This window comes from Pogona vitticeps, chromosome 1, assembly GCF_051106095.1.
Source record: "Pogona vitticeps strain Pit_001003342236 chromosome 1, PviZW2.1, whole genome shotgun sequence".
Lineage (NCBI taxonomy): Eukaryota > Metazoa > Chordata > Lepidosauria > Squamata > Agamidae > Pogona > Pogona vitticeps.
Genome location: NC_135783.1, coordinates 103,381,783 through 103,394,274, shown reverse-complemented (window position 1 = coordinate 103,394,274; position 12,492 = coordinate 103,381,783). Strand labels below are relative to the sequence as shown.

The window sequence follows — 12,492 nt, the reverse complement described above, 5'->3', positions numbered from 1 at the left end:
AAACTCCTGGTGCCAATCTGGGCAGAGCGCAGGGTTTCTGTGTTTGCAGAGAGGAAGAACGCAGGTTCTGTTGTAAAAGTGGAAGTCCTCTTGTGTGATGTCTGATAGATCCCAATGTGCTTACAACAGAACATGCACTCTGATTCTGCTCTAAGGTCACTAAAACAAAGTTACTAAGACCTAAGCTGGAACTTGGTTTCTGCTTCCCTTCGTCACAGTCCTGAATACTTATTACAATAAAACTTTAGAGGACCAACAGTATTTGCCAACAATGAAGCTGGGTCGGAGAAACACAGGCTTGTGATGATTTCACAATGCCATATGCAACTCTGCCTACAAATACACCTAGAAGATTACTAGTAATTCTCTGTTTTAATGGCTGCAATGTATTTTCAGCAAAAGAGCTTTTAAAATCTACAGGGGTGGGGGTGGGGATGATCTTCACGCTTGCTTTTAAACATTTTTCTTTCTTTCTTGTTGGCCAATTCACATGATCAACTGTTTTGCCAAGAAAGGAAGTACTATAAACAATCAACATCAAATTATGTTAGGGATAATTAGTTGCTCAAAAGAACCTGTTTTCTGTCAAATGCTTGCAATCATTTCAGTGCCAACTGGCCAGTGTTCTACTTACCTAAACACAGAAGTCAGCTGGGTGGCAAGCTCCCCTCCTGACCTTGCTTGGCAGCCTTCTACCACACACTGCAGGATCTCTGTAGACAGCTTTTTAACTGCAAGAAAGAAACCACATGGAGCCTCTGAATACCTACATGGAGAATAACCCTTGGGGGTCTGTGTATGTTTGTTGGGTGGGTGGGTGGCTTTTATTTTTAATTGCTGAAGTCTTATAAAGAGATACCTTATAAACAGAGCTTGGAGGTTGCCAAAAAAACTGTGCCAAGGCTGTTGAAGGTATTGGAGTCTTTTGAAGGTATGTATAGTCTTTTCTGGGAATATAGTTCCAACAATCCATTGGCTATGCTAGTCAGGGCTTCTGGAAGCTGTACTCCAAAAAGTAACTGTGACAAACCCAGACCTACTGGGATATGTCACACAGTTACACTAAGCTGCCACCAACCATTCCCTGTAAGAAGTCACACAGACCAGGGATGGATTTTTGAACAATAAAAAGAATAAGGTTTATTTTAAATACACACACAGGAAAATAAACAATCAGGTGAATAGGATAAAATAACGTGGCTTATTCTCACTCATACAAGCATACAGTTTGGTTCACCCAGAACCCTTAACTTGAAGCACAGACCCTGAACCTATCAGTTCTGGCTAACCAACAGACACCTGAACCTATCAGGTTGGTACTCTGACACACAGAAGTACCCTGTCTGACACACAGACTCCCACAACAGCTCCTTCTTCCCAGCTGCTGCTTCGTCACAACCCAGTGTCTCTCAGTGTCTCTCAGTGTGTCTCAGCATCTCTCTCTCACCACACAGGCATCACATATTTATACAGTACAGCCCCTCCTCCTGATGTCCCGCCTTCCACTCCCCATAGGATGGAACTTTCCCTCCAAACCCATGACAGACAGGTAACATCAGTGCTGTATGTAACACCTCCCCTCTTTATAAGTTGTTTTGTAGGGGGAAAGCTAACGTGCTTTTCACCAAAAAACAACCTGTATAAAATACACAACAACAGTTATACATACCATAAAATACTTACTTATACTTACATTCTAAGTTAAACATAGCAATTATGCATATAACCATTTACCATATACATTACATCAATTTACCTTTACTCATACAAACCAAATTCAAAACAACAGGTACATTTTACTTTTTGTCATCATTATATACATATAGTCCATGTTTCTTTCGCCGTCTTCATTCTTCAGGTCTTCTTGATAAGGCGTCAGCAACACAGTTCACTGACCCTCTGACCACCTTCACTTCAAAGTCATAGTCCTGTAGGTTTAAAGCCCACCTCATAAGTTTGCTATTGTGGGTTTTCATTGTCTTTAACCATTGCAATGGTGAATGGTCAGTACACAGAATAAAATGTCTTCCCCAGATGTAAGGCTTGGCCTTCTGGATCGCGTAGACTATGGCCAAACACTCCTTCTCCACGGTTGCCAAATGTCTCTCACCTTTTTGAAGTTTCCTACTCAGGTAGGACACTGGATGTTGGTCACCATTCTCATCCTCCTGGCACAGAACTGCTCCTATCCCGCTGTTAGACGCATCGGTGTAGATGATGAACTCCCGGTCGAAGTCTGGAGCCCGCAGCACTGGATAGTTGATGAGCGCCTGCTTCAACCTCTGGAACGCCTCCTCACAGTCGCTGGTCCACGGGATGCGGTCATCAGCCTTCTTCCTCGTCAGATCGGTCAGCGGAGCCGCAATCTCGCTAAACCTCGGGATGAACTTTCTGTAGTAGCCCACCAACCCAAGAAATGATTTGACCTTTTTCTTGGTGTTGGGTCTAGGCCAATCACGAACAGCTTCTATTTTGGCCTCCAGGGGTTTTATCACTCCTCCCCCTACCATGTGACCCAAGTATTTTATTTCTGGGCTACCCAGCTGACACTTGCTGGCCTTTACTGTTAGCCCTGCTGCACTTAACCTCTGCAGCACTAATTCCAGGTGTATCAGGTGATCTTCCCAGGTATTACTGAAGATCCCTATGTCGTCAATGTAGGCCACTGTAAAGTCACTGAGCCCTGCCAAGGTCTGGTCCATCAGCCTTTGGAATGTGGCTGGTGCATTTCTGAGACCAAAGCTCAGGACTCGAAACTCATAGAGACCAAAAGGGCTGCAAAAGGCGGTCTTTTCTTGATCCCTGGGATCAATTCTTAATTGCCAATATCCCTTTACCAGGTCCAATGATGAGATGAACCGACAACCCCCTATGGTTTCAATCAGGTTGTCTAGCCTGGGCATTGGGTAGGCATCAGGAGTGGTTACACGGTTTAATTTCCTGTAATCAACACAAAACCTAATGCTCCCATCAGGCTTGTCCACAAGGACTATCGGAGAGGACCAAGGACTAGAAGAGGGGACGATTATGTTCTCCCTAAGCATCTCGTCCAGCTCCTTCCGCACCTTGTCCCTATAGGGTCCCGTTACTCGGTATGGGGATACTGCCTGCGGGGGTGCATCCCCTGTGTGGATCCGATGCATCACTCCCTTCACTATCCCCGGCTTGTTGGAAAACACCTGTTGATATTTACTAAGCAGCATTTTTAGTTCTTGCTGCTGGTCTTGGGTGAGTGCAGGACTGATCTTTACCTCCTCTGGGTTGTATTTTACTTCCCCTCTACCCTCCCAGAAGGGTAACTCAGCTTCCTCACTCTCAGCTGCTTTTATCGCGAATAAAACCCTCTGTTCCCCTCTGTAGTAGGGTTTTAGGGCATTCACATGCACCACCCTCCTTGCTTGGTTCTCCTCCTGCTCTATTAGGTAGTTCAGGTCTGACATCTTGGAAATGACCCTATATGGTCCTGCCCATTTGAGCTGCAGTTTATTCTCTCTGCAGGGCCTAAGCCAAAGCACTTCCTCCCCTGGGTCAAAGTGCCTCTCTCTAGCTTTGTGGTCATACCATGTTTTCTGTCTGACCTTCTGAGCTTGCAGGTTTTCTGCTGCCAGCTCTAGATTTCTCCTTAGGTCATTCATCAAGGTGTCTATGTATGTCACAACGTCTTGTGGGTCATCCTGGGTGATCTGCTCCCAATTTTGTTTGATCAAATCAAGGGGCCCTTTCACCCCTAAGTGTGCAGCAAACATGTCAGAGTGACCCCTTTGTAAGATCATGGGGCGATACTTTTCAGGTACCACCAGCTGACTTCTGATCCCATCTCCCCCTTTTGAGATATTCCTCAGGGTCTCTCTATATAAAATCCCCTTTTTCTCCAGAAATCTCACTGGGGTTTCAGGTGTTAGCTGGGCGTCAGTCACCTGTTCAAAACACTTTTGGAGAGTGGCGTCTGCCTTTTGCTCCTGTCCAAATCTGCTGTCTGTGGTTAAGGTTTCCACCACAGCTTCTGAACTCCCCTCTGCTTCCGTCTCTGGCTCATCATTACCCCCCTGAACTGTCCCTGTGGTGGCTTGTGAGCGTGTAATCACTAGCACCCGTTTCACATGTTCAGCCAGGTCATTTCCCACGAGCACGGCTGCTGGCAGAGTCGATGAAATCGCCAGCCTCCAAACTCCCCTCCAGCCTTGAAAGTTGACAGGTACCTCTGCTACTGGCAGAGAGATTACCTGCCCCTCAATCCCTGCCACCTTCATGCTCTCATTTGGGATTATAAACTCCCTAGGAATAATATCTGGATGGCACAGGGTTACCTGGGAACAAGTGTCCCGCAGCCCCCTATATTGACGGTCAAGTATTCCTACGTCCACCCCTGCTGTCTCAAACAACTGAGAATCTGTTTTCACCAGCAAGCAGCGCTTTACCTCTATAAGAGGACCATTTTCCTCAGCCTGATCAGCATAGGTAGCTGTTCCAGACTGAGTAGCCATGGCAACAGGCTCCCTCAGTGACACTGAGCCTTGCTCTTTCTGGACACAGAACACAGCTTTTGGCTTGGTCCCACTAGATTCCTGAGGCACCATTCCTTTTAGCTGCTTTAATTTCTCACACTCTGAGATTAGATGACCCTTTCCCTGACAGAAATAGCATTTTCTGGTGTATTTTGATTCTCTCTCATCTTGTTTTGGTTTTCCCTCCAAAATCTGAGGTCTTGGTTTCATGTCTGAGGGCTTCCCTTCACCATGGGCCCCTCCCCCTTGCTGACTTTTCCCTGGTCCCTGAGAGTACTTGCTGTAGGTTTCTTTGGGTTTACCTACAGATTTCCCCTCACCCAAGGGCTTTCTTATTTGGGAAATAAAATCTGCGATCTCTGCGGCTGCTGCCACAGATTTCGGTTTCCTTTCCCTCACCTGGAATTTCAATTCCCCCTGCAGGACTGAATAGAACTGTTCCAGTGCTATCAAGTCTTTAAGCTGCTCATAGGTCTCTGTTCCTTCCTGCGATAGCCATTTCTCAAGCAGCCTCACCAATTGGGCCCCCACTTGGGTAAAAGTCTGTTCTGGTTTTTTTGTGAGGGACCTGAATCTTTGTCTCAGCTGCTCTGCATTTATCCCATGTCTGGCAAACACCAGTTTTTTAAACTCTGCAAAATCTTTCATCAGTTCCTCAGGCATCTCGGCATAAACCTCAGCCAGGCTACCACTGATTAAAGATCGCATGATGGTCATCTTCTCAGTTTCCCTCACTGAGAAGTCCACAAACGCTCTTTCCACTAAGGAAAAGAACACCTCAGGACAATCTCCCTTGTGGTACACAGGGAATTTCTTCAGGTCAGCCTTAGACAGTTGGCCTCCCTCAGAATCCCTATTGTTATTATTGTTCTGGTTCATCAGTTCCAGTTTTCTTAATTCAAACGCCATTCTCTCTCTCTCCAATCTTTCCTCCCTCTCCATTCTCTCTCTCTCTAATTGCCTCATCCTCAGTTCATGCTGCTGGGCTATGAGCAATTTTCTAAGTTCTGGGTTCTGCTCTCCTGTGCTGTCACCCTGCACTGAGCCAAATTCATCCTCAGAACCTTGGTCAATCTGGGGGTCTTTCACTTCACTCATTTCTGCTACTTGGCTTCGAGTCAAGGGCATAACCCCCCCTCAGAACAGGCTGCTTTAAAAAGTCAAGCCTCAAAATAAAACGACCACTTTTTTCCTTCTTGCCTCAGAACCAGCTCTCCCTAGAGATTGCTGCTGTTCTTCAGCACTAACTTGCAACAGTATCGAGTCAGAGCCTACCCCCCTCTGCTGGGCCTCTCAGCTGGCAAGCTAGCTCACTGTTACTACGCAGTTTTGCCTCAGCTTTTTCCCGCCAAAACTAGGCTGCCTCAGAGCACCTTAATCTAAGTCTCCCCAGTTGGCACGTTCTTCCACTAGCGCACCTCCCCGTGAGGTACACCTAGAAGATTACCTACGCGCCTCAGACTGTCCCTGACTAGACCCCCCTTGCTCTGGGCACACTTGCCAAGGCTTTGCTGGACCACTGGACAACTGGACCAGTCGTATCCCACCGCTGCCACCAATCAATGTGACAAACCCAGACCTACTGGGATATGTCACACAGTTACACTAAGCTGCCACCAACCATTCCCTGTAAGAAGTCACACAGACCAGGGATGGATTTTTGAACAATAAAAAGAATAAGGTTTATTTTAAATACACACACAGGAAAATAAACAATCAGGTGAATAGGATAAAATAACGTGGCTTATTCTCACTCATACAAGCATACAGTTTGGTTCACCCAGAACCCTTAACTTGAAGCACAGACCCTGAACCTATCAGTTCTGGCTAACCAACAGACACCTGAACCTATCAGGTTGGTACTCTGACACACAGAAGTACCCTGTCTGACACACAGACTCCCACAACAGCTCCTTCTTCCCAGCTGCTGCTTCGTCACAACCCAGTGTCTCTCAGTGTCTCTCAGTGTGTCTCAGCATCTCTCTCTCACCACACAGGCATCACATATTTATACAGTACAGCCCCTCCTCCTGATGTCCCGCCTTCCACTCCCCATAGGATGGAACTTTCCCTCCAAACCCATGACAGACAGGTAACATCAGTGCTGTATGTAACAGTAACTTCTCCGAGGTTTACTTATGAAGTAACAGAATAAATGGTGGCAGTACATTTCGCTTGCCATTCTATGCTGATGTTATTTGGCAGTGAAGTCAGCTGAACATAATCTCAATTTTACATGCGTATGGCTAATTTTCTTAACTGTTTGTTCAATGGAATCCCACATTATATAATAATTTGTATGAATTCATAAAGGTTCTCTTTGACATTTAATCCAGTCGTGTCTGACTCTAAGGCGCGGTGCTCATCCCCGTCTCCAAGCCGTAGAGCCAGCGTTTGTCCGTAGACAGTTTCCGTGGTCACGTGGCCGGTGTGACTAGACACGGAATTCCATTACCTTCCCACCGAGGTGGTACCTATTTATCTACTCGCATTTACATGTTTTTTAACTGCTAGGTTGGCAGGAGCTGGGACAAGCGACGGGAGCTCACTCCGTCCCATGGATTCGATCTTGCAAATGCTGGTCTTCTGACCTTGCAGCACAGAGGCTTCTGCAGTTTAACCCGCAGCGCCACCACGTCCCACCGTGAATTCAAACTGAGGTTAAGAATGTTAAGATTAGACATATGTGGTTTTAAACTGTTTTAAATATTTAAATCACTTCACGTTATTTTTAACATGAAAGAAAGGAAGATGATAGCACAGAATTGCCCAGTTTAAATCCCAGTGGTACCGTACAGTTACTAGATGAGTTATTATATCTTAACCCTATTCCACCCAGTAATCCTGAGCACTGAGATGATCACGTGTAGGGCCTTGAAAATTCTAAAGCATCATGTGAATGCTAAGTATTACTATTATAAATACTACATATAAAAATAATTTAATAACTACAAACCAATGATGAAATCAATTTATTTCACTAGATTTAAATTCCTCCTCAAACAGGAACTCAAGGAAGGCTCAAAATAATGATACCAAACACAATTGACACAACCCTTCCTCAAACATTTACTGTAAACTAAAGAAACAACTTAAAACATGAAAGGGATAAGTTTTTTAAATAGTTTCAATCTAAGAAAAAGAGAAGAATCGCTCTGTTTTCAGAAAACACACAGAACAGAGCTAGCAACCTAATCTAGGGCTAACTACAGAGATCAACATGCTGTTATTTCTCATCTGCCTTCCTGGGTTCCCCTTTTTGCCTAGATATCAATGCGAATTCTCTCACTGACAAGAGCCTTTCTTTTTTTGAATGAAAACTGGTGCAGCCGGAAGCGTAACAGTGAGATGGAAGAGGGGTTCTTTTAACTAAAATTTCTTGCATTAACTCAGGGTGGCCTGATCTACTGGCAAGACATGTTCTACCTATGAAGGGGAGCAGATTCTTCTTGGCTAGGCTGGGTTGCCAGTTAGCCACCACTCCTCTATACCACAACCGGATAGATGCCTTCAGTGTCTTTTTTGAAAGACTTGGACACAATTATTTTACAAATTCTGCCAAGCAAGCAAGTACCTTTAATCTATCTCACAGCCAGTGAACCACTCAAGCAGACTTTCCACAGTCTGAAAGTATTCTTTCAAATCTACCTGGGGCAGAAACTGTGTACAATTAACATTTTTCTTTCTGAAAAGAAATCTGTCAAAATATTATCTTTTTTTCCTTTAGATTTCTCTGTCTCCTAACTCTAGATGTTGATATCCTATAGATTCACCATCTTTTTAAATTAGAAATACAAATGTACATTTTAAAAATAAGATAAACATTGTTTTAAGACTGATCAGAGTTGAGGAGAAGCAGTTCCAAAAAGCTACTTTTTATTCAATTGCACATTTTCTCTTGGCCTCTAAGCAAGCTACTGAATACATACCTGTATCAAATTTAAAAGACCACAAAAGGCCAAATATTAGATGGGAACTAACAACAATAACCAGCTGTTCATGATAAATCAGTCAGGGTAAAAAAATATTCAGATGATTTCACATAGGTATGTTATGAACTCCTCACATTGTGTAAAGCACAATGTATAAAAAGCTCCACAAGGTAAAACTTTGTAAGCTCACCTTGTGGTTCATTAACCATGACAAGACATTTCAACACACAAGGGAGCAGCACCTCAACATCACATGTTTCAATGTCCTTGGTCCTCCTCAATGCATCAAGAATGAAGGACAAAGTTGATGCCAGGCGAGAAGGAGGGGCATGACCTTTGAACTGCAGGTAGTTTTCACTGGAAGAAATCAGAAAAGATCCCTAAGATGATTAGTAGCATCTTACTCTTTAAGATGAATTATGTATGCCTTACACTCTAGTTTGTATACTTATCAGATGCAATCAGTCTGCTCTACTCCTAGTCCAGGGTCCACCCAAATGTTTTGAAATCCACACAATGCATTTTAAGGGAACAATTTCTAGCCAAGGTATACAGTGTCAAAAAAGGGGTGTTCCTCTTTTTTTTTAAAAAAATCCTTTTCTGGACATTACCTTATGACTTGCATTGTGGTCTTACGTAAATGTAAGGCTCCTGGCATGGTGGCAGAACTGCACATGGCCAGCAAAACAGGGTGCTGCCCAGGTCGAAGAGAAGAGGATGATGGAAGAAAGCGCCCAAAATACTGCTTAATAACATTCCCTAACAACTGGTTCAAATAGGCACCCTGAGTCTGAGATTGAGAACATATAAAGGACAAGCCCTACAAAAGAAGAAAAATAATTAACAGAATATGAACAGTTTGAGGGATTTAGCATGATCAGTCTTGAAAACAAACAATTCTTAATGTCCCCAATCTCAAAACAACCTAGGAAAAGTAATGGATGTATAATAGTTAACAAGGTCGGTAACATCATTGCTATACTTAAAGTGTTATTCTTTTGCAAAATGCATCAAGGCTGCAATTCTCCTAAATAAAAAAATGCCCAGAAGCGAAAGAAAGAAGCAGATCTCCATCTCTGAGGTTTTCAAGGCAGCACCAACTCAAGACAGGGGGAAAACAATGAGCCATCCAGCCAAGACAGAAGTATCTGTGGGGCCTCCACCGCCCACAGGAGAATGCCAAACTCAGAGGGGAGTAAAAAGGGACCTTTTGTGGGTGCAGGAGTGGGAGCATTATTATGTAATCAACATATTACTAGGATTAACAATTCCACTGTCCTTTTGAAAGCAATGGAACTGTCACCTTGTTTCTCACATTTTACCTCAGCCTTACAGTTCTACGATGGCCTCTGTGTACATTAACCTGTGGCCTAACTATTGTACTCCAAGTGTCCAAGGAATCGGGTTGTAAACTCACCGTGAAATAAATCTGTTAAGCTTTATGGTGCCATAACTTGTTTATTCAATTTTTGCAACTATCAAAAATGGCTGCCCTTCTGTAGAGCATTTTATAAGCAAAGACCACATTCTTGAAGCAATACTGCCTAATCATTATTCACTGCTGTAAAAGAGTTGCTGAAACAGACCAACAGACCTACCTCTTTGAAAACTGAGCCTGGGCACAAGGTTATTGCTTTCAAGGTAAACACATGGCAGGCTCTTCTGCAATGATTATAAAAATGTAACAGCAACACTACATTCCAAAATATTTCACTGGAATTAATCAGTGGAACTTGCTAGAGAAGAAATGTGTTCAGGTAACAACTGCAAGAGAAACAGAGCATAATCCTGTTCATTTCTTCTCCTTGAGTAACGCTCCACAGCAGGACTGGCTAGATAGTTTCTAAACAAGGAGCCTCGTGGCATGGTGGTTAAACTGCAGCCAAAAACTCTGCTCATGACCCGGGTTCAATTCCAGGTAGCCAGCTCAAGATTCATTCAGCCTTCCATACTTCCAAAGTCAGTAAATTGAATGGCTTGCTGGGGAAGCAATGTGTAGCCACCGTAATTAAATTGTAAACTGCCCAGAGAGTCTTTAAGCTCTATGGGACAGTATACAGGCAGCGCGCGTTGCTTTAAAGTTGTGTAAGGAGACATTACTGGTCACCTCCGTATGGAAGCAAGAACAACGTCTAACCATCTGTTTAATGAAGTCCATACAAATGGAAGGAAGAAGTAAGATTCTCCCCACTGAGTACAAATAATTCCTGGATCAGCAAAAAAACTGAACAAATCCAGAATAAAACTAACAGTAAGATAAAAATATGTACTGTTATAGGAAAAAACCCCAGGACATTCAGTGAGACAGAAAAGCTTGTGGAAATCAGATCGGAGAAGTACTTCATTCCTCACCACCTTCTGACATTAATATCTTGCTGATGTTAGATGGTTCGTTTGGTAACAATTTGTTTTGTGTCTTCACGTTTATGTTTACAATCCTCGAAATTTTAAAATACAGTACTCAAAATAAGGATTTTTTTGTCTCTAAATTTTTGTAACTAGATCAATACGAGCCAACAAATTTAGCACTTTGTTTGTAAAAGTCCTTTTTTGCAAAAGTTCTTAATTGCCCAATGAGGACCAAACCACACTGTAGTACTTTGTACTACAACACAGACAGTTTGTGATGCTACACTGTTCCTAAGAAAATCTGTTTCTCTCCCAGTTCCAGCAAGGAATGCTGACAAACTCTGAGAGAACAACAACGCCTAAGTCTCTGGATGACGCCATCATAGTCCTTACCAGTCACAAAGTCCTTGGGTTTTGAATGCAGGTCTTGACTACAACTACTGTACTGATAATTGGCATTTCTCACAACAGGAACCAGCACTCTCAGAAAAAGCTGATGCTGAGGGTGTGGGATAGCAGGCAGGAGACCATAAATTGGGGCTGGGAAGTATTATTAACACTGTAATACAATTTATAATGCTTAAAACCTCATGCAACATTTCGAATGTAAGATTCGAACAGGAAAGAACGTACCCCTTGACTGGTTGCATCAAAGTTGAAATACTATTCTAATACTTTTTCTAATACTATTCTAAGGACATGCTATATTTCACTGCAGATACCACCCAAGTCCCTTATAAAAATATCTGTTCCATATTAAGATTGCTTTATCAGTATTTATTTTTTGGCTTTTGACTTATTTTACAGAAAGCTCTCATGTTTTTTTTTCCCTTTCCTTCTAGCTAGCTGTAGTTCAGACGGTTTTCTGTTCCGTGACTTTTTATTTGTTCTAAGCATTTTCCCCCTCCGATCTGTATAAACAGATTTTGTTGAGAGCGGTTCCCAAGATTGACAGGAATGGAGGTAAATCATGAGCCTCCTTGTCATATAAGGGGTCATTACTGGAAATTCATGAAGACTTTCACTTGGAATTCATACTAGCACAATGGGCAGGCGTCAAGCAACAGTAGCAAAGGAAAAACATCTTGGCAGGAAAATAGATTAGCAGAAAAGAAAATTTTCAAATAGATGAAATAGTCTCTTTAATTAAATATAAAGCAATTCATTTGAAAATTATTTGCATCTTTAAGACAAATGAACATGGAAAAACCAAGCTGAAAAATGCAGGTAGCCCTGTGGCATTAGAATGCCAGAAATATGCCACCAGCTTTAGCAACCTCTCTCCATTATACTTGGAATGGCAAGTCTGCAGTACTAGTTTTGAAAAGTCAGACTAGCAGAAAAGTGTCCTGTCAATTACCTGTTAATTAAGCTAATAATCTCCCAGATGTGTGTATTTAATGCAGGCAAATCTGCTAAAAAATATACTCGGAATTGTTACAAGAGTAGACATAAATTAAAAGGATTAAACAGCCAGTGTATGTTTTGTTGGGCTTGGTTATAATAAATTAATTATAACTTACAAAGTAGCAGAGTTAGCACAATGCAGACAAAAGCGTTTAGATAAAAAACACCACTACAGTATTTGTATAATAGAGATTAAATGTTATTCTCCTGTACTGTGTGTTTGTATCAGCAACAGTAATTGAAATAAGCACTAGTGACTTGGTTTAAAATAATAATAAACTTTTACTATATTCCATAAG

The 12,492-nt window shown here is 42.6% G+C and overlaps 1 protein-coding gene across 3 annotated transcripts in view; it reads right to left on the bottom strand.

Annotated features, from left to right (window-relative positions):
• Positions 1–12,492, bottom strand: part of MMS22L (MMS22 like, DNA repair protein) — a 113,882-nt gene that overhangs the window by 5,079 nt on the left and 96,311 nt on the right. For all 3 annotated transcript variants that reach the window (XM_020782627.3, XM_020782707.3, XM_078380297.1), the window contains exons 21-23: positions 9,049–9,257; positions 8,628–8,794; positions 635–731 (exon numbers count right to left, since the gene is read on the bottom strand). In XM_020782627.3, coding sequence (XP_020638286.3) covers positions 635–731; positions 8,628–8,794; positions 9,049–9,257 — 473 coding nt within the window. The remainder of the gene's footprint in view (positions 1–634; positions 732–8,627; positions 8,795–9,048; positions 9,258–12,492) is intronic.